Genomic DNA, 22,013 nt, shown 5'->3' with positions numbered 1-22,013 from the left:
GCACTACCTACTTGGATACCAGGCGTGGCTCAACGGAACCTCGCTCTAAGCCCATGGCTAGAGCACCTAAAGGCGAAAGGTGGGGAGAGTACCCAAGTGGCTCGCGTAAGGCCACGGTGTTCCGAAATGGTGTCCCAAAGTCCCAAACTGTGGAAAGGAAGAGGGGTAGCCCTCTGGTGGGGTGACCAAGGACACAGTCACACAGTGAGGAAGTCCTCGAGGATAGTGGGACTTAGTGGTCGGGCCGGTGGGCCTTGACCCAGTGGCAGTGTTGGCGAACACAGCCAAGGACAAAAAGGGACTTGGTGGGGACCGGAACAGAGATATTGGGGAAGGCTATTCCCCATGTCTGTAGGCATCCTAAGGATGTTAAGGAGTGGATCTGGGATGATCCCTCATGGACGAATGACCCAGTCTTTGAGAGACGGGATTGGAACGTAGGTGGTGTTGGACCACCAGGGTGACCAAGGTAATTGGGCATGGCCTTAGCGTAACAGGCCAATACATCGGTGGTACCTTGGGGTGTCGATCATGGGATCGGACATGTGGAGCACTTGGACCAAGTGCTAAGGTTGAGTGGCATGGATGCCATTTTCGGGGCTAGCAAGCCCCAAGTCCTGAGTTGGACTTATGGAGGTTGTGAATGAGACTCCTCCAAGTGGTTGGAGGTGTGGTTAAGTGACTAAAGTAGAATGGAAAAATTAGTCGCTTACAGCAAGTAAATGCATAAGTCCAACAAGATTTTGACGAAGTGTTAGCCACAACATTCCTAGCTTGATCCACTTCGACATATTTGGCTCCGCACGAAGTAAGAGGCTTCAGAAATGGACGCCAAATTGCATTACCGACTCAGATGGCCCTTAACGAAGATAATGTAATTGTTGGAAAGCATCATTATAATCGTTAGCATTTTAAATGAGCATTTGAAGACATCCAAAAGAACACTCTAATCCCCATGAGTGGCTACACTTAAACCATTGTACAATTGCAGTGTTGTCCTTTGGAAACACATGGGAAACTTACGTAAACATCAAACATTATCCTAAGAATGATATGTGGTAATCACTGTGAAGTGATCAAATCAATAGTACACATCATCCTTAGGATTCCCACAAAAGAACTCTGGCCGAACGCAAGGATTGGCACCAAGAGTAGGAGGAGCTATACCACGTGTTATGAATGCCACGATTAACTGAGTTTGGTTGTTTAATTGCAATTGCATAGCATTAAACAATTGCACTAATTGCTACTCCAAAGTCAAAGGAGGAAAAGACTATTACTCTGCCATGAAAATAAATGAAAAGGAAAGAGTAAAAGAAGATAAATGAAAAGAAAAAACTAGAAGAAAAAAGAGATTTAAACAATGGAAAAGCTAAATCTAAACTAAAATCTTGAAAGGAAAGAATAAAAGAAAGGAAATGGAAAAAGTTAGATTTAAACAATACAAAAGCTAAATCTAAACCAAAATCCCAAATTTAAGCATTTTTCAGGGACAATGAAAAGTGTCTTTCACCTCCACTAATGTGAGTGCATAGAATATGCATATCAATTAGCTCAAAAACTTTAATTTATATACAGAAGTGAGTGGTCCGGATTGAAACAAATTTGATAGCTACCAAAATCTTATTATGTTAATATTAGTATACGGCATCATAGCCGTACATTTGGACCTAACAAAACAAATTTATATATTTATACTTAAATCATTTGCTCTTATAAACTTTTGCATATATAGAAACCCTTTACTAATTTAGATGATACATTAATAACTTGAGTGATGTCATACTTTGACATGATAAATTTAGTGAATAATTTTTTACTAAATAAAGTTTTAATGATTAATTTAATAGATAATTGTTTGATGATTTAGTGAATTATTTGGATGTTTGGTGGATTATTTGTCATTCATCCTTATGAATGTGTGTGACTGATTAACCAAATTAAATTCACACAAATCCATGATGATACTTTTGTAACATTATGTTTTCCATAAATAAATATTATACAATTTATTTCATTTTGTGGGAAAGTTTTCCAAGAGAAATATTATATAAACTACTTATAAACTACTTAAACTATATTATATTTAATTTTTTAAGAAAGTGATTGTTCTTAATTTAAAATTTTTTATTACTTCCCAACTAAATCATATCAACTTCATTAATTTAGTCCTTAATTTGAAAATTTGAATAAATGAATCAACAAATTTTAAAATTTTTGAAAATTAAAGCAGCAAATTGTGACTGGTTGTGGAACATCTACTATTGGATATAAACAGACATGGGAAATGCTTCGTGACGAATGTGCTAGTTTCCTTGACTCATGTAAGACATTGTCTACAGCTAAAGTTGCTCACGCTCGGGTCAAGCCCTTCCTCAAGCCCAGCGATGTTTTCATGCACAACAAGCTGATCAAAATGTATGCGGAGTGCAAGGGAGCTGTTGAGGCGCTCCAAATCTTCAATGCCATCCAACACAAGAATTCCTTCTCTTGGGAGTTCATGTTGTTGGCATACACACGCAGCGGCCATCTAGACCATGCTAAGAGATTCTTTGGTGCAATCCCAGAGCCGAGCTTGATCGCGTGGAACATTTTGGTCGTCGCGCTTACCCAAACAGGGAATTTGCTCGACGCCAAAGCAGTTTTTGACAAAATGCCCGAGAGGGATTTGATCTCGTGGGCGAGCCTAGTTATTTTACAGGCGAAGCACGGGCTTCTTGAAGAAGCCAGCGAAACGTTTTCCAAGATGCCAGAAAAGAATCTGGCATCTTGGACGGCCGTTCTCTTGGCATATGCCCAACAAGGATATATAGAGGAAGCTAGAGCAATCTTTGACGATATTCCCCAGCGTGACCTAGTAACATGGACTGCCATTCTAGCTGCATATTCTCAAAACAAAGACTTTGAGGAGGCCAAAGAAATTTTTGATGAGATGCCAGAGAGGGATTTGCCAGCATGGAACGCCATGCTAACAGCATATGCCCACAACGGGCATCTGGAAGATGCAAAAGGGATATTTTGTGAGATGCCACTCAGAAACATAGTGTCGTGGACTATGATGGTCACTGTGCTTGGTCAAAATGGGGACGTCGACGACGCCAAATCTACATTTGATTCTATGCCACAATGGAATCTCTTTACATGGAATGCGCTTCTTACAGCATATGCCCAAAACAGTCTTCTCGAAGATGCCGAGCGAGTGTTTCACGACATGCCTGTACAGAATCTGGTATCTCAAACTTCCATGGTATCGGCATATGCTGGGAAAGGCGACATGTCCCAGGCTAGGAAGCATTTTGACAGCATGCCGGAAAGGAACCTTCTCTCGTGGAACTCACTTCTTTTCGGATATGCCCAGGTAGGGAATATTTCTCATGCTAAGCAAGTGTTCGACCAGATGCCTCAAAGAGACGTGATTTCGTGCACGGCTATGCTTTCCGCATATTCGTTAAACAATGACGTAAAGCTAGCGAAGGAAACCTTTGAGAAAATGCCCAGATGGAATTTAGTGTCCTTGAACATTATGCTGTCCGCATATACCCAAGCTGGGCAACTGGAAAATGCCAAGTGCTTGTTTGATTCTCTCCCCCAAAGAAATGTGGTATCCTGGGATACGATGCTGGCGGCATATTCTCAGGCCGGGTATCTGGAAGAGGCCCAGAGGGTGTTCGATTCCATGCCCCAACACATCCAGGTCTCTTGGAACACGCTCCTTTCCTCGTTTACTCACTGTGGCCTTCTAGAGCGAGCACTCATCCTTCTCTATGAGATGCCGGAGCGCGATTCGATCACTTGGAACACCATGATCGTTGCATTTGCGCTGAGAGGAAATCTCCCGCGCGCTTGCAAGATCTTCAATGGAATGGAAGAGCAAAGCCTCGCGTCATGGAGCGCAATGCTGGTTGGATACTCGCACAGTGGAAATCTCTCCCAGGCAATCGACCTGAGCGACGAGATGAAGATCAGGGGCGTACCTTTCGACGAATCTTGCTTCGTGTCTCTCCTAGTTGCTTGCAGCCGCGCCGGGAAGCCAGATCTTGGGAAGTCCTACTTCTCAGGCATGGCGGCGGATTTCGATCTCCAGGCCGGGAAGCAACACTACAGCTGCCTGATCGATCTGCTGGGCCGATCGGGACACCTGGAAGAATCGCTGGAGCTGGTGTCGCGAATGCCATTCGTGCCCGATCTGGTGGATTGGAGGAGCCTGCTCGCTGCTTGCCGGAGCCATTGCGATCGAGCGAGTGGATCTCGAGTGCTGGAACAAATGCTGGAAATTTGCCCTCGCGACTCCTCCGCCTACGTGCTCCTCTCGAACACCATCAAAGGTGGGATGGAATTGGCGCGAGATTTAAATTAGCGGTAAAAACCTGTTGAGTAAAAAGGATTTTTCAGCTGGATTCGTGCAATCACGTTTTGGCATTGTCTCGAGATCTTGACGTCCATCTACCACCGGATCGCGGCTTTTTTGAAGGATATTCGGGGCCGAGCTGGCAGCATCCTAGCCACGAGCAAATGATCACTGTGCATTGGTCCACGTGTCTCTCGTACAGGCTTTTCACATTCTTACGAGGCATTGGGGTTTAGATAGCTCGCTCATTCCAGGGGAGGAGGAAGATCGATCCACAATCGCCATGGCTGCTGGGACTGGGCCATTCGAGGAGATCATCGACGGCGGCGTCTACAAGTACTACGCGGATGGCGAGTGGAGGACATCGTCGTCGGGCAAATCGGTCACGATTTACAACCCCTCCACCCGGGAGGCGCAGTACAAGGTCCAAGGTGGGATTATGGCTCTTGCTGGTGAGAATTTCGCTCGATCTGTGTGGGATCTCGCGCAGCATGCACGCAAGAAGAGGTAAACAAGGCGATTGACAGCGCCAAGGCGGCGCAAAAGCTGTGGGCAAAGGTACCGCTGTGGAAGCGCGCGGAGGCGCTCCACAAGGCGGCGGCGCTGCTCAAGGAGCTCAAGGATCCCATCGCCGAGTGCCTGGTGAAGGAAATCGCCAAGCCTGCCAAGGATGCGGTCTCGGAGGTATGAATCTATACTACTTTCTACCTTTGTTTTTTGCTGGATCTCGTGATACACAATTGTTTATATGAATACCATCCACATTGTTTTCGTGGCTACAGGTGGTTCGATCTGGAGATCTCATTTCATACACCGCGGAAGAGGGTGTGAGGATTTTGGCGGAGGGCAAGTTTCTAGTCTCTGACAGTTTCCCGGGCAATGACAGGACTAAGTTATGTCTCACTTCAAAGGTGGGAAATAGCTTTTTTTTCTTCCTCAATGAGGTTGGTTGTTGTGTACTTATATGTTTAACTGGCAGATCCCTCTTGGAGTTGTCCTGGCCATCCCTCCATTTAATTATCCGGTGAATCTCGCAGTGTCTAAGATCGCTCCCGCTTTGATCGCTGGAAATGCTATCGTGCTGAAGCCGCCCACGCAAGGGGCTGTTGCCGGCTTGCACACCGTGCAATGCTTCCATCGAGCTGGATTCCCGAAGGGCTTGATAAGCTGTATAACAGGAAAGGGCTCGGAAATAGGCGACTTTTTAACAATGCATCCTGGGGTCCATTGTATAAGGTATGTCTTTGATACTGTCTTCGTGTTCTGGACTGAACGGTGTTCTTTTTTGTGTAAAGCTTTACAGGTGGTGACACTGGTATCGCCATTTCCAAAAAAGCCGGGATGATTCCACTCCAGATGGAGCTCGGTGGAAAAGATGCTTGCATTGTTCTAGATGATGCTGACATTGATCTTGCTGCTGCTAACGTTGTGAAAGGCGGCTTCTCTTACAGGTGTTCTTGACGTCGTCGACTTGTTTTTTACTAACTTTCTAACTCTCTGGCAGTGGCCAACGTTGTACCGCTGTGAAAGTAGTGCTCGTCATGGAATCCGTGGCCGACGATCTTGTCTCCAAGGTGAATGCGAAGATTGCAAAGCTGAAAGTAGGTGCGCCTGAAGATGACTGCGACATTACTGCTGTGGTGACCGAATCGTCTGCGAACTTTATCGAAGGACTCGTGAAGGATGCAAAAGAAAAGGGTGCAACGTTCTGTCAGGTTTGTTTGCATCTCTCCTTACCATTGCCAATTCTTAACCGAGTTCCTTCGTTTCTTTGCCTGTGTAGGAATACAAGAGGGAAGGCAACCTCATATGGCCATTGCTGCTGGACCACGTTAGACCCGACATGCGAATAGCCTGGGAAGAGCCATTCGGTCCTATTGTGCCTGTCATCCGGATAAGCAGCGTGGAAGAAGGAATCCACCACTGCAATGCGAGCAACTTTGCGCTTCAGGTACCTACAGCTTTTCTACATTGATCTCACCCCAATCAACATGATTTCGCAGGGATGCGTCTTCACCCGGGACGTAAACAAGGCGATGATGATAAGCGACGCAATGGAAACCGGAACCGTGCAAATCAATTCTGCCCCTGCCCGTGGTCCCGATCACTTCCCCTTCCAGGTAAGCAACAGGAGCCACGAAAGGAAGTTAAAAAAGAAAACTCACACGACTTTTTGGCGTGGCAGGGACTCCGAGACAGTGGCATCGGCTCTCAAGGTGTCACAAACAGCATCGCGATGATGACCAAGATAAAGACCACGGTCATCAACCTCCCGGCTCCATCATACTCCATGGGTTGATCGATCGACTCGATCAACTCGATCGAGCGAGCGAGCAAGGGGAGAGTCTGATCGATCCGAGATCTTGATATGCTGAGAAATACTCACATAACTCACTCAGGTTGCTAAATGTTGCCTAGATAATGATGAACAATGTGTTGGTTTTCCTGGCTATGGAACGCGTTGACTATTTTTCTGGGCAGTAACAGAACGCGCGTTGACAATTTCCAGGCCAGCGGATTTTTTTAAAATTAAAAATCTCTGAAAGAATATTTTCGGGAATCTTTGGTGAATTCAAATGTTGCGTCTTTCTTGGATTGGTTGGTGCGACGATTAGTGGTAGTGACAAACTTTGCAGGTAAGAAAAATCTGAGCGCATTGAATGGGGGAGTGAAAGGGGCGGGAGACGGTCAACAACGATCAACGGGATGAGTCAACGCGGAGGGGAGGGGGGAGTCAACGCCCGGATTTCCAAGCCCGTCTCGCAGCACATCGCTTTGGCGATAAATAGGGTTTCTTTCCAAGGTGGATCCATCCACGGCCAGCACAGAGCCTTGTTCTCGCGAATTGCATTGCATTGCCGTGCACTGTGCGCTTCTTCCCCCTTTTGCTGTGCTGGGCCTCGCTGTGCTTGCTTTGTTTTATAATTTGGTGGGTCTACCACTCCACATTCTTCTCTCATCGATCGCGTCTCTCTCCCTCTCTCTCTCGCGCGCCCGGCTCTCCATTTGGCCCTCTTCTCGGCCCCCTTTTCTTTCTTGGAGTTCTTGAGCTTTAACGCCCCGATCATTGCCAGGAGAGTTCTTGGAGGAAAGCAGCGAGGACGCGCGAGAGTTTGCGTTGATGGGTTGCACGACCCACAAGCCCACCACGACCAATTCCCCTCTCCGGCAGCAGCAGAGGAGCGAATCGGTGCTGGAGAAGCGGGCAGTCGTCAAGGAGGTGACCGTGTCCACTGCTTCGGCTTCGTCTTCCGGCGATCACCCTTCTTCCTCCTCATCCACGCAAGCCGGCGATGGCAAGAAGAAGAAGATCTGGGTTACCATCAAGGAGCAGTACGAGCTCGTCGAGTACCAAGCATTGCCCGATTATCTGCGTGACAACGAGTACATCCTCAAGTACTATCGCGCCGACTGGCCGCTCAAGCACACGCTGCTTAGCATCTTCTCCGTCCACAACGAGACCCTCAACATCTGGACGTAAGTTTTCCCCCTCCTGTTCCTGTTCTTCCCGATGGTGGAAAAGGAGCATTTTGGTGGAGCTTCTCCACTTCTTCCGCTTTTTTCGATCGCTGTTGCTCAGAGCTTCCTCTCGACTGCGATGCAGGCACTTGGTCGGCTTCGCCATCTTCCTCGCCCTCACAATCTACGCAGCTGTCAACGTGAACGCGCCCAGCAGCAACTGGGAGAGGCTCCCTAGCGTGCCGAAGTTTAACAAGCTCCAGGAGGAACTCGTGATGAGCGGCAGCTCGTCTCTGTCGCTGCTCATGCCGAGAAGTAGCAGCAGCAGCAGCGTCTTCCACCAGCGGCCAGGACTTAATGCCTCACACGTAATCCTGGTAAGTTTCCAACTTCGATGGCTCGATCCTGAATAGAACTGAACTGACCACCTTTGTCACTTCACCAGGACGAATCAATCGCGGCAGGCGTCCCAGTAGCACCAGCCGAGTTTGCGCGATGGCCATTCTTCGTCTTCCTCCTGGGAGCCATGACGTGCCTGCTAACCAGCAGCACCTCCCACCTCCTCTCCTGCCACTCGAGGAGCGTCTCCTCGCTAATGTGGAGGCTCGACTACGCCGGCATCGCAGTGATGATCGCTACGTCCTTCTATCCGCCAATCTACTACGTCTTCCACTGTCAGCCGCTCTGGCAATTCGTCTACCTCGCCGGGATCACCCTGTTTGGAATCGGCGCGGTCTTCGTTACCGTCATCCCCTGCCTCCACTCTCCCAAGTTCCGAATCTTTAGAACCATGCTCTTCGTCTCCATGGGACTGTCCGGAGTGATACCAGGAGCTCATGCGGTCGTCCAGAACTGGAACATGCCGATGTGCTTCGTCGTCCTGGGATACGAGCTCGCCATGGTGGTCTTCTACCTCTCCGGGACACTTGTCTACGCTGCCAGGATTCCCGAAAGGTGGAAGCCGGGGTTCTTCGACATTGCCGGACACAGCCACCAGATATTTCACGTCATGGTTATCCTGGGTGCTTATGCTCACTACAAGGCCGCGCTCGTTGTGATGGAGTGGCGAGCTAGCACCATTGGTTGCTGAGAGAGGACAAGTTTGTACACCACCGACAGCCACCATTCTTTTCAATACAAACGTATTGAGATTGCTCGTCAATGTGTCACAAACCAGAACCACATATGTCGAGAGAAAAATCTATGCAGTCGTTGTGATTTTACCTGTAAGTCAGTGCAGCAGCAACTAGCATTGCGTTTGTTAATGAAGCAAAGATAAAGCAAGAAAAGAAAAAAAGAGATGTTACCAGAAAGAACTTTACGGCTGCCTGATTGAGGATCGCATAAGTTAGTGGATGCTTTGCCGTTTTCACACTGCTCTCGTCTTGTTGGATTGGATTCCCTTCGAGCCATAGTACTGCCCTGTTGTCTGCTTTGAGAACTCAGCAAACGTACAACCTTTCTTCCATCTCGTCTCCAGAGGTGGTATCACACTGATCCTGTTATCCCCGCTGCCTGTTTCGTCACCGTCTTCCAGTGCGACTTGACAAGAGAGGGCCTTATCCCATGCAGGTTGCAAAAATACTACAAACGTCTCTCTGCTGGCTTCCGGGTCGAGCTGGGGCTTCACGACACAATGAGCGGTTGCGCGAAGCTTTCCACCAGAGAAAATCTGCGCAGCTTCTCCCACCTGGACCAAAACACTGCCATCCGGTATATTCACTGCAGTTACTGATCCCGTCCAACTATCCATCGCAACCAACGAGGAATGACTCTGTCCTACAGATCCAGAAGCGTTGATATACACCGGTGCTGTCAATACTGTCAACACTCCGTAGTCATAATGCCACTGTTGCCAAAACTCTGAGCCACTCAACTCCCTCTGAGCTGGATCCGGTCGAGGAAGCCTTTCACATTCAGAATGGTAGTGAATGAGCCGGCCTTTAGCTGTCTGAGAGCCCAGAATTGTTTTCTCAAGTTGCAGTCCCGGGAGAGCTGTGTCGCAGACCCGAGCAACTCTGACTCCCACGTCTATTAGCCTGTAGCCGAGATGCCTGAACAACTCACCCGTCTTGAGTACGAGCTGATCGGGTGTCTGGTCGGTCTCGCTACGAGAAACTGGAAGCTGGGTGACAAAAGATGATACAAGTCTGTCCTTTCGCTTTAGTGGCACATCTGATCCCAGGAGATTCTCCTACGAAGGAAGGAAAACCAGAAGATCATAAACGTTAGAAAATGAACGTTATTACCTTGAGCACTGACTTCCGATCTAAGTCGGGCATTAGCGCCAAAGTTCGAGCCTGAGGAAGAAGTACGCTGCGGAGGTACTCCAAGCCAGGAACGTTACGTACCGCAATCATCCCTGCACCTCCTAATGCTCTAACGACACGCTCCCTGACCCCTACATCACTTGCCGCAGCTTCCAGCATCACGTAGTCGACGATCTCGAGGGAGGCCATCAAAAGAACCCTAAGCCACAGCCTCTACGATGTGTATGGCCTATCTATCGTAGCCCATTCGAACAGCTGCTCGTACTTTGCCGCTGCTCGATCCCAAGAGTAGTCTTGAGACATAGCTCTGCGCATTATGCCCTTCCATGAATCTTTGTGGTGCCGGTATGTACCAATGGCCGTCCACAAAACCTGTAAAGTTGAGAAGTGTTGAGTTGCTTGTTTATCTTTGGAAGCGACGCATGCGTACGTACCCCCAGCATTGCGTCCTTTGTGCAAGGATAGAACGTCCAGCTGCAGCGGTGAATATAAGCACTTCTAAGTTTTAGACATACACTAGAGCTTACCCCGTCCCAGCACCTTGGCCATTGTTTGCAAACGGATGGAAGTCTTCCACAGTATCCTGATAAAAAGGACAAGACAAGTTAGAGAGCTTAAAAACTGTAACAAGAGCTTACTCGCAGTCCGCCAGTACAATGCACAACAGGTATCGTGCCATATCTCATGGCATAGAGTTGAGTCAATCCACACGGCTCAAATCTTGAAGGCATCACAAGGATGTCGCACCTGCAAAAAGCCACGCACAAGAATATTGTTAGCTCCTGCAAGGAGACCGCTTTCAGGTACCCCGCGATAAGGCGATGAGTAAGAGGTACATTGAAGCCAACCCAGCCTCGAAACTTGTCCCTGTAATGCGACTCGGCCCATTGCATCCACGATTCCATGGCAGCATCGCCAGAACCAAGCATTACCTGATTTTAGATAGAAAAACATGAGTAGATTCTTAAGGAGAAATTAGACTAGCTACCATTTGTATATCGTCTGTCATCAATGCTGGTAGAGCTGCTTGTAGAAGGTCAGGACCTTTTTGAAAGTCAAGCCGGCCAATGAATCCAATCTGGCAGCATTTGAAATTTTTATCAGAGATGCTACCGCAAAAACACTCAACGTAACACATACTTACAAGAGGAACATCGGGACGAACGGCCAGGCCCAGTTCCTTCTGAAAGCTTGCCTTGCACGCAGCCTATACAAACAATAGCTGAAATTAACGACTCCACAAACTAATCAATGTACCTTTCCAGAAAGATTTTGAAAGGAGTAGTGAGCAGCGATTTGTTTGTCACAAGTAGGATCCCATTCCGCCATGTTAATGCCGTTGGTGATACCTGAATTGAACACAGTCTAAGAAAATGCACAAACATCACGTACAAACAGTACCGCTAATGACAATTTTTCGACTACGTAATAGCCCATCAAGACCATATCCTCCTTCAGACGTGGTTATTTCCCAGGCATAACCCTTCAACATGTGCTCCAGGCAAATTAGTCTCAAACAATGGAAATAACCAACCTCGCTAACGGTGACAATCCGATCAGCTGTCACAAGTCCACCTTTTAGATGATTTACAGCTTCCCCCTTGTCAAAGGCATGCTTTCTGGCCCAGGTTGGGAAAACCCACTCCAGAGCTCCATACCATTCAGGAGGAAGTCCGAGTTGAGCGTACGTCGTCCCTGGTTCACATCCCTATCATGACAAAAGCAAAGAAAAGATCGACTTAACAACAATGCGACTTATAGACAACACCTGATGAGTAATGTTGTGAATAACCACTATCGAACGAGCTCCTAGATACACCCCGTGACGACGATATTTAGCAGCTAGCAGACTGAAAAGATAAATGCCTGTGAGAACTAACCAAAAATGTGGAAGTGAAGAAAATACATACACTGGCACAAGGCTTGCATGCCAATCGTTTGCAAGAAAAATGCAGTTGTCTCCGTAGATGTAGCCTCCCAACGGAAGAACAAGAGGAGCTTCACACGCGGCATAGCAAAGTAGCGTGTACCGAAACTGTATCAAGGCAACTGATACTCACTTCTTTAGTTTCGTGACATAAAAAACCAGCGAAAAGAACTGGAAACCTGGTTGTCTCCGAAAGCACCACGACCATCGCCGTATGGATTCCCTGGTCTGTGATAGCAACAATGGTCGACAAAGACCTGGAGAAGCACAAGCCAGGGAAGTTAGTTCATATGAGAAAAGAAAAGAATCGATTACCCAGTCAACACCGTCTTTGTACTCGTGAAAGAACGCAACTTCATGCTGTCCGCTGAAGCAGCCAATTCTGATACGACACTGAGCATCGTAAGCCCCAGAGTATCTATGATCCGTCACACCATTCATATAACGGGGAGAAACCACCATAACCCGATGGCCACGAGCAGCAAGTACCACAGGCAGTGAACCGCAGACATCACTCAAACCGCCAACCTTCGAGTAAGGAGCGACTTCGGCAGCAACAAAGACAATGTTATATGTCTTTCGAGCCTGTTGCTTGGATTTCCTGGTGCCGGCTTGAATTTGATGGCCTTTGTCATCCTTTGTTCCCTCGGAAGATGGCGGAACTAGATCGCTCACTGTTTGATCCATTGAGTCAGTATAGAAACCAGAAAAGTCGTAAGTTCTAGCTTTACCTGTGGCAGTCGCGGACGGATCGATGATCGTGATAGGGGGCAGATCTTCCTTCTGAAGAGCCTGCTTGCTCTGCAGTAGCATCTTCAAGTCGGGTACATCTCCAGAAAGGAGATCGTTTTGGAGGATGGTGTCATTGGTTCCAAAGGAAAAAATCCGCTTGGACCTCCAGTTTGGCGAAGAATGAGCGCGCTGGGATTTCTTTCTCTCCTTCCTCGACCTGATGCTCCCAAACGCCGGCTGGTGCGTGACAAACGACACGGAAGAATCGGCGACCTTCCTCCCATTCGTCACGGTCGAGCAAGACGATGCAAATCCGCTACTAGACGCTAGCAATGACTCGAGCGTCGACCAGTTCCAGAGAGCCATACCCTGTCAGGCCTCGATCCTCCTCTCTCCTTGCTCTACCTTCTTGCTAGCATTGCCTTCACCTTGGCGACCGCTCGGCGCGCATGTAGGATCGCAGCGCCACGCTACAGCGATCAGTCGCCACGGATCAAGAAATATTGCCGCGCTCACAGAGAAGAGAGGCATCAAGGGTTTCTCTTTTGCTGAGGTGTAAGCATATCCTCCAATGCGGGGGGTTCCAACGTGATCGTTTCATTTTATTCGTTAAAACTAGGCTGGCTTGCGCGTCCTCCGTCTATCCAAGCCATCACTATTGTTTTTCTTCAACATCGCGGTCTCGAGGCATGAAATCAGTGACTTTGGGTCGAAAATCGTCCCTGATTTCTCGTCTTGAATCGAATCTACTACCACCTGCGAGAAACAAAAAGAGAAAACGTGAGCTCGAGTTCTAAGCAACATAAAATTTCCTTCTTACCACTTCAGTGATTCCCAAGGCCGCTAGTTGCTCTCTATCCACGGAAATGCTTCCATTCTCTGGCACCAGCAGAGTGTTGATATAAGCCGTCGGCTGCGAAACAAATACCGGGCTAGCATCGAAAAAACATGAACTTGGAGACTTACTGGATTGTCGAGCGTGAACTGTGGATCACCGTATTTACGATTCAATGCGTCGCATATTGCGATGATGAAGTCCGAGGCGGACATGCCAGCGGTTTCTCGATCGTGAGAACCATTCAGCAAGAGAAGCTGTTCATGACGGCATCACAAAATCAGAAAAAATTAAAAATTAAAATTAAAATTAAAAAAATATCTTACCTTGGGACATGTCTGTTTCGAAATGCTTTCTCCTACGTCACGAAGAACCTAGTTCAAAGGTTACTAGATTAGCATTCCAGGCAGAGAACGCTGGGTTAGGCCAGACCATTAAGAGTTGAGGAAATGCGAGTTACCAGTAACGGACATATTGACGTGTAGAGGGAACCCATGCCATACACAACTGCTTCTACATCGCTTATACGCTTCAAAACTTCAGGATTTACGCAGGGAAATACCTGAAAGATTTACTTGCGGTCCTAATCAGTGTCACCAGAGGCTATTTACCTCGTGTGAAGCGTTTGCGCCGTCAGAAGACATGTAAAAAATACGTTTGATCGGGGAAGGAAGCGGAGGTGTGGAATCCCTGCCCTGCAAGCGTCATGAATTCACAAAATTGATGATCAAGTGAAAGAAGTGAGAGCCTCACCTTGTCAACAACATGACAGTCGTCCCCTCCACCTTCACCGACGCAATTTCTCTTGATTGGATGCGAAATTTCATTCTGTCCCCTCACAAACGTACCATCCTGCAACAAGAGTAAATTCAAAGAGTCCAGCGGGAAGAACGTACTTAAAAGCAAAACTCACGTATAGCTCACATCCAAGAGTAACCCTGTCGTTGGTAGAAATCGCAGGCAGAACAATGCTATCCACGGGAATCTTCGAGACACGGGAATAAAGAAAAATAGCCGCGTCTAGGGACTGGATAAAAATTCTAGCCCCTGCAAAGAAAAAATTTCCTATGCTGCAAAGAGATAACAATTACGACAAGCTGTCTAAAAATCTTAAACATGCCTTCCATTTCCAAAAGAGAACTTTTTTGTGGAATGCATGAGCAACTACAAGGTAGAAATGAGTCAGTCGTACAGAAGGAAATAAACCAATTTCACTCATAAGAGCTACCTGACTTTGAAAATACACAAGAAAAGCACGGATAGTTTCTCTGTACGGCTCCGACACTTCGTTCCACAGCTCATGCTCACCTTCAACTATTTTGTACCTGAAAAGACCAAATTTTTTTCGTCAGACAGTAAGAAAATGGCCATACCACTCCGCTTTTGCGTCCGAGCTATTCACTGGCAAGCGGTAGCCAAGCAAACGCTTTACAGCCAATGCCTCAGAACAACTCTCATCGGAAAGCCTCAAGCACCTCGATCGGATATCACCAAGCGCCGGACCGCCTGAAACGCAATTGAATCATTCACTTAGCACAAACAGATTGCCCAAAACTCACATGCAAGAGCTAACCGAGTACACGAAGTATTTCGGACGTGCTCCCTCCATCGTCGGAGACTGGAAGTACGTGTGTGACATTGGTGGTCAGCCTCTTGAGCTCTTCTACAACACCATTGAACGCAGTGCCTCCTGGTATTCACAAAGAAGAGAAAATAGGAAGAACTCCCAAACTGCAGCTAATCAACGTAAAAGACTTACGAGCACAAGAAAACAAACCAAGCACAGCCACAAGCTAAAAGTTTGCTACTTGGCATCAACAGAGCAAAAGATCGAAAGAGAAAAGAGCGAATCATACCTGAGAAGACAAGCAGTGAAGGATTCTTTTTGCTCTCCTTGCTATCCAAGTTCCCATCCTCCATGGAATTGGAAGTTGCAGGCTCCAAGCTGCAAGCAATCACTGAAGGAGCCGGAGGATAGCCCCTCGCCGAATACAAGAGCCTGCCCTCTGGATTGGCATTGCTACGCGGGCCGGGCTCGCTGCGAGGCCGGATCTTGTTAGGCGCGCTCCTCCCCGGCGGCTGCTTACCGGAGGGGGATTGCTGCTCCAAGCTCCGCCTCACAGCCGCTACTGCCGCATACCCTAAAACCTGCTTTTTCCTCAAGTCCTGTGTTGTCGTTGCCTTGCCCGTCTTGGCTCTCGGCGGCGAAGAAGAATTCACTGGACCGATATTTCGCAACCCCCTGCTCACACTCCCGCCATGGGCAGCGCCACTAGGTCGAGCATCGCTGCTAATGCCGCCGCCACTCCTCCTGCCGCCGCCGCTGTGAATCCTGGGACTGGGAGCAGCCGCATTCCCGGGCGCATCATTAGGGTTGGGGCTCCTGATCGCGGCGCCCAGCTTGAGCCCCACGCTGGCGCCGGGCATCGTTGGTGCCCGCGAAGAGATCATACATTCATCCTTTCGTCCACGCCTTGGGCGGCAACTAGATCCCGGAAAAGCCTCTTTAACCTCCGCCGTCGGATCCCCGAATCGGACGGTTGTCGCCGCGTCGCTGTCAGATGAATCAGACGGTTTTTTTGCTCGGATTCCGTTATGCCCAGCATATGCCATCCCCGGGAATATCCGAGAGCATCGTACAAAAACAAGTAGAATGCAAATCCATCCAAACCAAAGAACTATGAAAAAAGAAGAGAAAACTTCCTCCTGTGTGTTCTCTCAATACGGTCGACTTCTGTGCCCTCCTCCACCGTCTCGTCTATCCGGGCCACCGCCACCGCCACCGCCGCCGCCACCTCTATATCCTCCGCCGCCACCACGACCGCTGCTTCTCTCGGGTCGCGGAGCGGATTTTTCCGCCATGGAGACTTTGATCTCGTTCCCTCTGAGGTTGTAGCCATTGAAGAAGCCACCGGCGGCATGGGCCGCGGATGGATCCTCGTAGCAAAGAACGCCATCGCCCTTGTTGTTTCCACCGTCGTCAGTGTAGAGCTTGATGTTCCAGGGCCACTGATCCTTGTAGCCGCGCCTTTGCTTTATCCTCGCGACCTGGCCGATGCCTCCAAACAGCGTTCTTAGCTCCTCGATCTGGACGTCCAGCGGGAGGTTCGAGATGTAAATCCGAGTGTTCTCGCACTTATCCCCGCAGTTCTCATCGCACTGCTTTACTTTCACTTCGTCGTTTCCCTGCTCTTCCGGATGGTGGTGCTGCCCGCCACCGCCGCCGCCACCACCTCTTCCACCACCACCGCCTCTATAGTTGTTATCGCCGCCATAGCCACGGCCTCTTCCACCACCACCGCCACCACCACCAAAGTCGCTCCCAGCATTTGCTGGCTTTGGACCTTTGCATTTGTTACACTCGGTCCTCTTCGCAAAGTTGACATTGCCACAGCTCGGGTTGGGACACAGCCAGTCTCCATCTCGGCCTCCCATGGGAGGACCTCGTGCGCCTCGGCCTCGGCCCCCATCTCCGCCACGGCCACCATATCCGCCTCCTCCTCCTCTTCCCCGTCCTTGCTCATACCCGCCTTCTTGCCTCCCAAATCCTCCTCCTCCTCCTCCCGGACCTCGTTGATCGTAGACTTCTTGTCGAGAAAATCCCCCTCCTCCTCCTCCACCCTGTCTTCCCTGGTCGTATGCTCCTGCGCCTCCTCCTCCTCCTCCTCCTCCTCCGTGCCTGCCCTGATCAAATCCTCCTCCTCTTCCTTGATCGAATCCCCCCTGTCTCCCCTGATCAAATCCTCCACCCCTTCCCTGCTGCTCGTACTGCCTTCCCTGCTCAAATCCCCCCTTTTGATCAAATCCACCTCTTCCTTCGTTTCGATTGCTAAAACCCCCGCCATAGCCACTGCTTTGGAAGCTCCCACCATAGCCCGGCGCCCCCCCTCCTCCTCCTCCTCCTCCTCCTCCTCCCTGAGAAGAGAATGAACTGTTATCGTACCTCTCCGGGCGGGCGCCGCTGCCCCGGCGATCGTAGCCACCATCGCTGTAGCCGCGCTCGGGCGCCTCCATTCTCCGCTCCCGAAACCCTTGCCCTAGCTATAGAACCCTAATGGATATTCCAGATCTGGGCGTTCATTTGCCCTAATATTTCCTTTTGCTTGCCCAAGAAAGAGAAGAAGATAAGCCTCCGGCCATGGCGACAACGCCTTGTTGGGCAGCGACGGCCCTCCCGAAATCGGGGCTGTGGGGATCTAGGGTTTCGATCGACGCTGCGCCGCCGAGGAATGCAGGTATTTCTTCGCGCCCGGGATTGGTAGTGGAGGCCCGGAAGAGAATCGAGGGGCGAGTGGTGTGCGCCAGCGACAATAAGACGGTGTCGGTGGAGGTGACCCGGCTGGTGGTGGATCCCAAGAGCAAGAAGCGGGTGCGGCGGTCCAAGAAGTATCACGCGCACGACGAGGACAACTCGTGCAAGCTCGGGGATTTCGTGACCCTCGCCATGTCTCGCCCCTACAGCAAGACCAAGAGGTTTATCGTGACGGACATCAAGGGCAAGACCATGGGCGGCGCCGCCACCACAGTGGCTACAGCGGTGGAACTGCCGCCAATGCAATCGCTAGTGGAAGGCGAGGTACTCTTCTTTGTCCATTAATTTTTTTTCGGGAAGCTTCGCCAACTAATGCGAGTTCGCATTTGCAGGGAGAACCACTGCAAGCGGCCGTGGCGAGCTGATGTACCTGTGTAGAGAAAAGACGCTTTGGTATTGGCAAAGAATTCCAGGGTTTTGGGTTGACTGCCTTCGAGAAGCAATTCCAGGGTTTTGGGTTGACTGCCTTGACCTACTAGAATGCTGCTGCTGCTGCTGTCCTCTCTTTACCAGGTGTTTAATGACGATGAGTAAGTCAACTCATAGAAACACGAACCGGACGGGAGGCTCTCCAAAAAGCCATACGGAAAAATCTTTATTATGTCTGAGAAGCTTTGTTCAGGGGTTAGAAACAATGTCGAATCTCGCTTTAGGTGAGGTCTCGAGTTGGGTGGCCAATTCGCTCAAAGAGTATCAACATTTGTTCGACTAGCAAGGAAGCCTCGGAGTGTAAGTCGCTTCCGACCTAATTCGATCGTTGTTCCCAACAAAAAAGAAGCGTTTTTTGGGGCTACCTAACTTCGTAGTCGCGCCACCGTTTTTGCGAAGTTCAAAGCGGCGATCATGTGGGCTGGGCTCCGAGTTAAGGCACGAAGAAAAGAGGAATAAAATACGTATTCCTTGCGTACCAGAAGGTTCGACAAGTGATGCTTGTGGTTTTAGGCCTGCATTCTTTGCCTTGTATAAACTAATCCCCAGGAAAGGGAGTTACACCTTGACATTAAGCTACACATTTGCTTTGCTAAAATAAAGGTATCATGGAAGTCAATGCAGCGAGTTAATGTCAACTTTGTGTCCATGTCCCATTCAATGCCAGCAGTTAAAGGTGCCCAAAAACGATCCTGCGTTGCGCCTTCATTGTTGCAGTTTTCGCAGCAGGCCAATGCCGCAAAAATGCCGCAATGCTTTTCAAAAATTCGAAACTGAAGCATATTCTCATGGCTCTAGGGCTGGAGGGCATTCCACAGAGGAGACAAAATGGATGATGCAACTATAAGGACGCGAACATCTCCATCAAATTCCCTGGAATCTCTTCTGCGCAGTGCAGCGTTCCACCTTTGGGCCACCGAGGTACGGCTTCAGTGGAGGAAAAAAGCGCGGTGTACGGACTGACCCTACCCTCCGCCTTTAAGGTGGTGGGGGTAGACGGACAAGCAGCGGCTCTGTTCTAGGGCTCACGGATGGTTTTGCCCGTTGACAGCGATGTTGTGGGCGATTCGCGCCGGGAAAATGTGGCTGCCGACCACGATTGCTCTAGCGCTGCGTAAAATCGAGCAGTAGAATGGGCAGTAGGGGAGAATGAGGACGGAGCGAGCGACTAGAGGACGAAATAGAACAGGGGGACTGTCGGCGAGGACGAAGAACGAGTGGTAGATGGAGTGATGCTGTCGCGCTTGCAATTCGATCCATCCATCGAACTTCTGGATCATAGCGCGCAGGAATTATGTGAGAGAGCTCCAGCGGTTCGCAGCTGGATTGGCAGAAAGAGGGCGGGCACGAGACGGTAGCAGAGGGGGGCCTTTCTTTGTCTGTCCGTCTCGTGCATTTGTATCAGGGATCAGGGAGAGAAGAAGAGGAAAGAGTTGGACTGATTGGAGAGAAATTTTCATGGCTTTCTTAGCGAGAGATGGGGACCCAGTGCAATAAAAGCTTCCAAGGGCGAGCTTTGCTTGTTTTCTCAGTCTCTCTCGTTTGATCATCCTGTTAAGTTGGATTGGGAGAGCTAAGAGAGAGGAGGAGCTTACAATCGGTGGTGGGGGATTAGTTTTTGGTCATCAATCTCTCCACCACCGCTAGCGACTGCTCCACAGAGAGAATGTTAGCTGGAGGAGATCGTTCTATGGCCCTATCCATCTCCAATTCTATGATCTCTCGCGATCAATCAATGCGCGCGGCGAGGGATTGATCCAGAAGAGCGAGAGCTGAGGTGACGATCCTAATGGCGAGAAGAAGAAGATCGCCATGGCCGGGGCTCTTGCTAGCGGTGGTGCTGTTGGTTCTTTCTCTGGGGCTGGAGGCGAGCAATCCCAATGGTACCGCGATTCGGGGCAATCTCGTCAAGCTCGGCGGCAATGCCAGATCTTTCCGGGGGAGAGGAAGGGGAAGCTCGCGGCTTCTCAAGATCCAGAAGCAAATCAACGCGATGAACAAGCAGCCGGTGAAAACGATTCGGGTGAGTGAGAAAATAGTGCTCATTCGCGGAGAAGATCGAAAATTTTGTGAAATCTGTGCGTGTAGAGCCCGGATGGAGATTTAATCGACTGCGTGCTGCTGCGAAATCAGCCTGCATTTGATCATCCCAAGCTCAAGCATCACCAGCTCCAGGTAACCCGAGATTTTCTCTCCCCCTTTTCATCAATAATTTTTCCAGGAAGAACCGATGATATGGCCAAACAATCTGGCCAAGGAAACGAGCACTGAGCAAGACGTCGTCAGCATCCGAGTGACGCAAATGTGGCATCAATGCGGCAAGCAATGCCCTCGAGGAACAGTGCCGATTCGAAGAACAACGATCGACGACATCCTTCGCGCGGGATCGGTGAGGAGATACGGCCGGAAATTCCACAAGCCTCCCAATCCGAGCCGATCCAACTCGTCCGGCGCAGCTGCGAGCTTCCAGGCCAGCTCCCTGATGGCGATGCCCGAGGCAATGGATTCAAACGGCCACGAGGTAGAGAAATATCCCCAATTTCGCCAAGAACCCTAAATCTCCTTGTGTGTGTGTAGCATGCAATCGCCTACACGACTGGGCAGTTCTATGGCGCCCAGGCATCGCTCAATGTGTGGCGCCCGGACATCGATGTGCCCAACGAGTTTAGCCTCTCGCAGATCTGGCTGCTGGGAGGCTCCTTCGCGGACGATCTCAACAGCATCGAAGCTGGATGGCAGGTAATCTGTCTAGGTCGAATTTCCCTGTGATCGCGGATGATCTGTTTGACAGGTGAGCCCGGAGCTCTACGGCGACAGCAATCCCAGGTTGTTCACGTACTGGACGGTAATTCGCGAAATCTCGAGCAAGAAAGCATCGCGTGACGATTTTCTTTTATCCAGAGCGATTCCTACCAAGCCACTGGCTGCTACAATCTTTTGTGCTCGGGATTCATCCAAACCGGCAGCGACATTGCCATAGGCGCATCGATCTCCCCGGTTTCCTCCTACGATGGGCCACAATACGATATAAGAATCCTTGTCTGGAAGGTAACTTGGATCATATACGTCCCTTGGATCATATTCTTCATTCTTTTCTTTGTGTGTTCTTCCTCTAGGATCCAAGAACTGGCAATTGGTGGATGAGGCTGGGCGATCGAACGCTCGTCGGCTACTGGCCGGCGGAGATCTTCTCACACCTCACGGACTACGCCTCCATGGTGGAGTTTGGAGGTGAGGTGGTGAACACCCAGCCGGATGGATCCCACACCGCCACACAGATGGGAAGCGGGAGATTTCCCTCTCGGGGATTTGCCGAGGCGAGCTACTTCAGGAACATTGGAGTGGTGGATTCGGACAACGAGCTGCAATCCCATCCTGTTCTTCAGACGCTGGCCGAGCATCCCAATTGCTATGGGATCGTCAAGGCTGGCAGCAGCGACTGGGGGCAGTATTTTTACTACGGTGGTCCTGGGAGCAATCCCACTTGCCGATGAAATTCATTCCTTCCTTCGCTCCTTTTTTTTTTGCTTTCTCACTCTTTCGGTGTTGACGATTGTTTTGTTTGCACTTGGAGCTACTTACTCTTTGTAGGAAGGATCCACAAATTTTTGCTGGTACGTCTTGTTTTTCCTATTTATTTCTCTTTTTCAGTAGTCGTCGTCGCCATCTAATGGCTTCACTTTCTTTTGCAGTGGCAGTGG

The 22,013-nt window shown here is 49.5% G+C and overlaps 7 protein-coding genes across 7 annotated transcripts; 4 read left to right on the top strand and 3 right to left on the bottom strand.

The window, feature by feature from the left end:
• Positions 1 to 2,287: 2,287 nt before the first annotated feature.
• On the top strand, positions 2,288 to 4,357 carry LOC112344190 (pentatricopeptide repeat-containing protein At4g02750-like). The gene has a single exon (XM_024668491.1). The coding sequence runs from the start codon at positions 2,288 to 2,290 to the stop codon at positions 4,355 to 4,357; it is 2,070 nt and encodes a 689-aa protein (XP_024524259.1).
• Positions 4,358 to 4,560: 203 nt separating this feature from the next.
• Positions 4,561 to 6,910, top strand: LOC9655302 (NADP-dependent glyceraldehyde-3-phosphate dehydrogenase). Its single transcript, XM_002963727.2, has 9 exons — positions 4,561 to 4,779; positions 4,839 to 5,032; positions 5,131 to 5,259; positions 5,328 to 5,584; positions 5,644 to 5,799; positions 5,853 to 6,063; positions 6,132 to 6,299; positions 6,352 to 6,468; positions 6,534 to 6,910. The coding sequence occupies exons 1-9, from the start codon at positions 4,632 to 4,634 to the stop codon at positions 6,645 to 6,647; spliced, it is 1,494 nt and encodes a 497-aa protein (XP_002963773.1). The 5' UTR covers positions 4,561 to 4,631; the 3' UTR covers positions 6,648 to 6,910.
• A 180-nt stretch (positions 6,911 to 7,090) lies between these two features.
• LOC9643584 (heptahelical transmembrane protein ADIPOR1) lies at positions 7,091 to 8,969 on the top strand. The gene is made up of 3 exons (XM_024666082.1): positions 7,091 to 7,825; positions 7,953 to 8,184; positions 8,253 to 8,969. Exons 1-3 carry the CDS (start codon positions 7,470 to 7,472, stop codon positions 8,895 to 8,897), a joined length of 1,233 nt encoding a protein of 410 aa, XP_024521850.1. The 5' UTR covers positions 7,091 to 7,469; the 3' UTR covers positions 8,898 to 8,969.
• A 128-nt stretch (positions 8,970 to 9,097) lies between these two features.
• LOC9643583 lies at positions 9,098 to 10,275 on the bottom strand. Its single transcript, XM_002963327.2, has 2 exons — positions 10,057 to 10,275; positions 9,098 to 10,001 (listed from the first exon to the last, which is right to left on the bottom strand). Exons 1-2 carry the CDS (start codon positions 10,264 to 10,266, stop codon positions 9,177 to 9,179), a joined length of 1,035 nt encoding a protein of 344 aa, XP_002963373.2. The 5' UTR covers positions 10,267 to 10,275; the 3' UTR covers positions 9,098 to 9,176.
• A 3,010-nt stretch (positions 10,276 to 13,285) lies between these two features.
• On the bottom strand, positions 13,286 to 16,197 carry LOC112343114. Its single transcript, XM_024666052.1, has 13 exons — positions 15,428 to 16,197; positions 15,145 to 15,261; positions 14,945 to 15,077; positions 14,800 to 14,896; positions 14,692 to 14,735; positions 14,485 to 14,641; positions 14,325 to 14,423; positions 14,183 to 14,266; positions 14,032 to 14,133; positions 13,898 to 13,945; positions 13,703 to 13,828; positions 13,557 to 13,649; positions 13,286 to 13,492 (listed from the first exon to the last, which is right to left on the bottom strand). The coding sequence occupies exons 1-13, from the start codon at positions 16,182 to 16,184 to the stop codon at positions 13,352 to 13,354; spliced, it is 1,998 nt and encodes a 665-aa protein (XP_024521820.1). The 5' UTR covers positions 16,185 to 16,197; the 3' UTR covers positions 13,286 to 13,351.
• Positions 16,168 to 17,606, bottom strand: LOC9655301 (transcription initiation factor TFIID subunit 15b). The gene has a single exon (XM_024666072.1). It carries the CDS (start codon positions 17,583 to 17,585, stop codon positions 16,290 to 16,292), a length of 1,296 nt encoding a protein of 431 aa, XP_024521840.1. The 5' UTR covers positions 17,586 to 17,606; the 3' UTR covers positions 16,168 to 16,289.
• A 1,679-nt stretch (positions 17,607 to 19,285) lies between these two features.
• LOC9643581 lies at positions 19,286 to 21,832 on the top strand. The gene is made up of 7 exons (XM_002963724.2): positions 19,286 to 20,335; positions 20,401 to 20,487; positions 20,534 to 20,833; positions 20,890 to 21,051; positions 21,104 to 21,157; positions 21,214 to 21,360; positions 21,429 to 21,832. The coding sequence occupies exons 1-7, from the start codon at positions 20,102 to 20,104 to the stop codon at positions 21,804 to 21,806; spliced, it is 1,362 nt and encodes a 453-aa protein (XP_002963770.1). The 5' UTR covers positions 19,286 to 20,101; the 3' UTR covers positions 21,807 to 21,832.
• The last annotated feature ends 181 nt before the right edge of the window (positions 21,833 to 22,013 follow it).

This window comes from Selaginella moellendorffii, unplaced genomic scaffold, assembly GCF_000143415.4.
Source record: "Selaginella moellendorffii unplaced genomic scaffold, v1.0 SELMOscaffold_3, whole genome shotgun sequence".
Lineage (NCBI taxonomy): Eukaryota > Viridiplantae > Streptophyta > Lycopodiopsida > Selaginellales > Selaginellaceae > Selaginella > Selaginella moellendorffii.
Note: the sequence above shows the minus strand (reverse complement) of the source record. Positions and strands in the feature narration are given on the sequence as shown.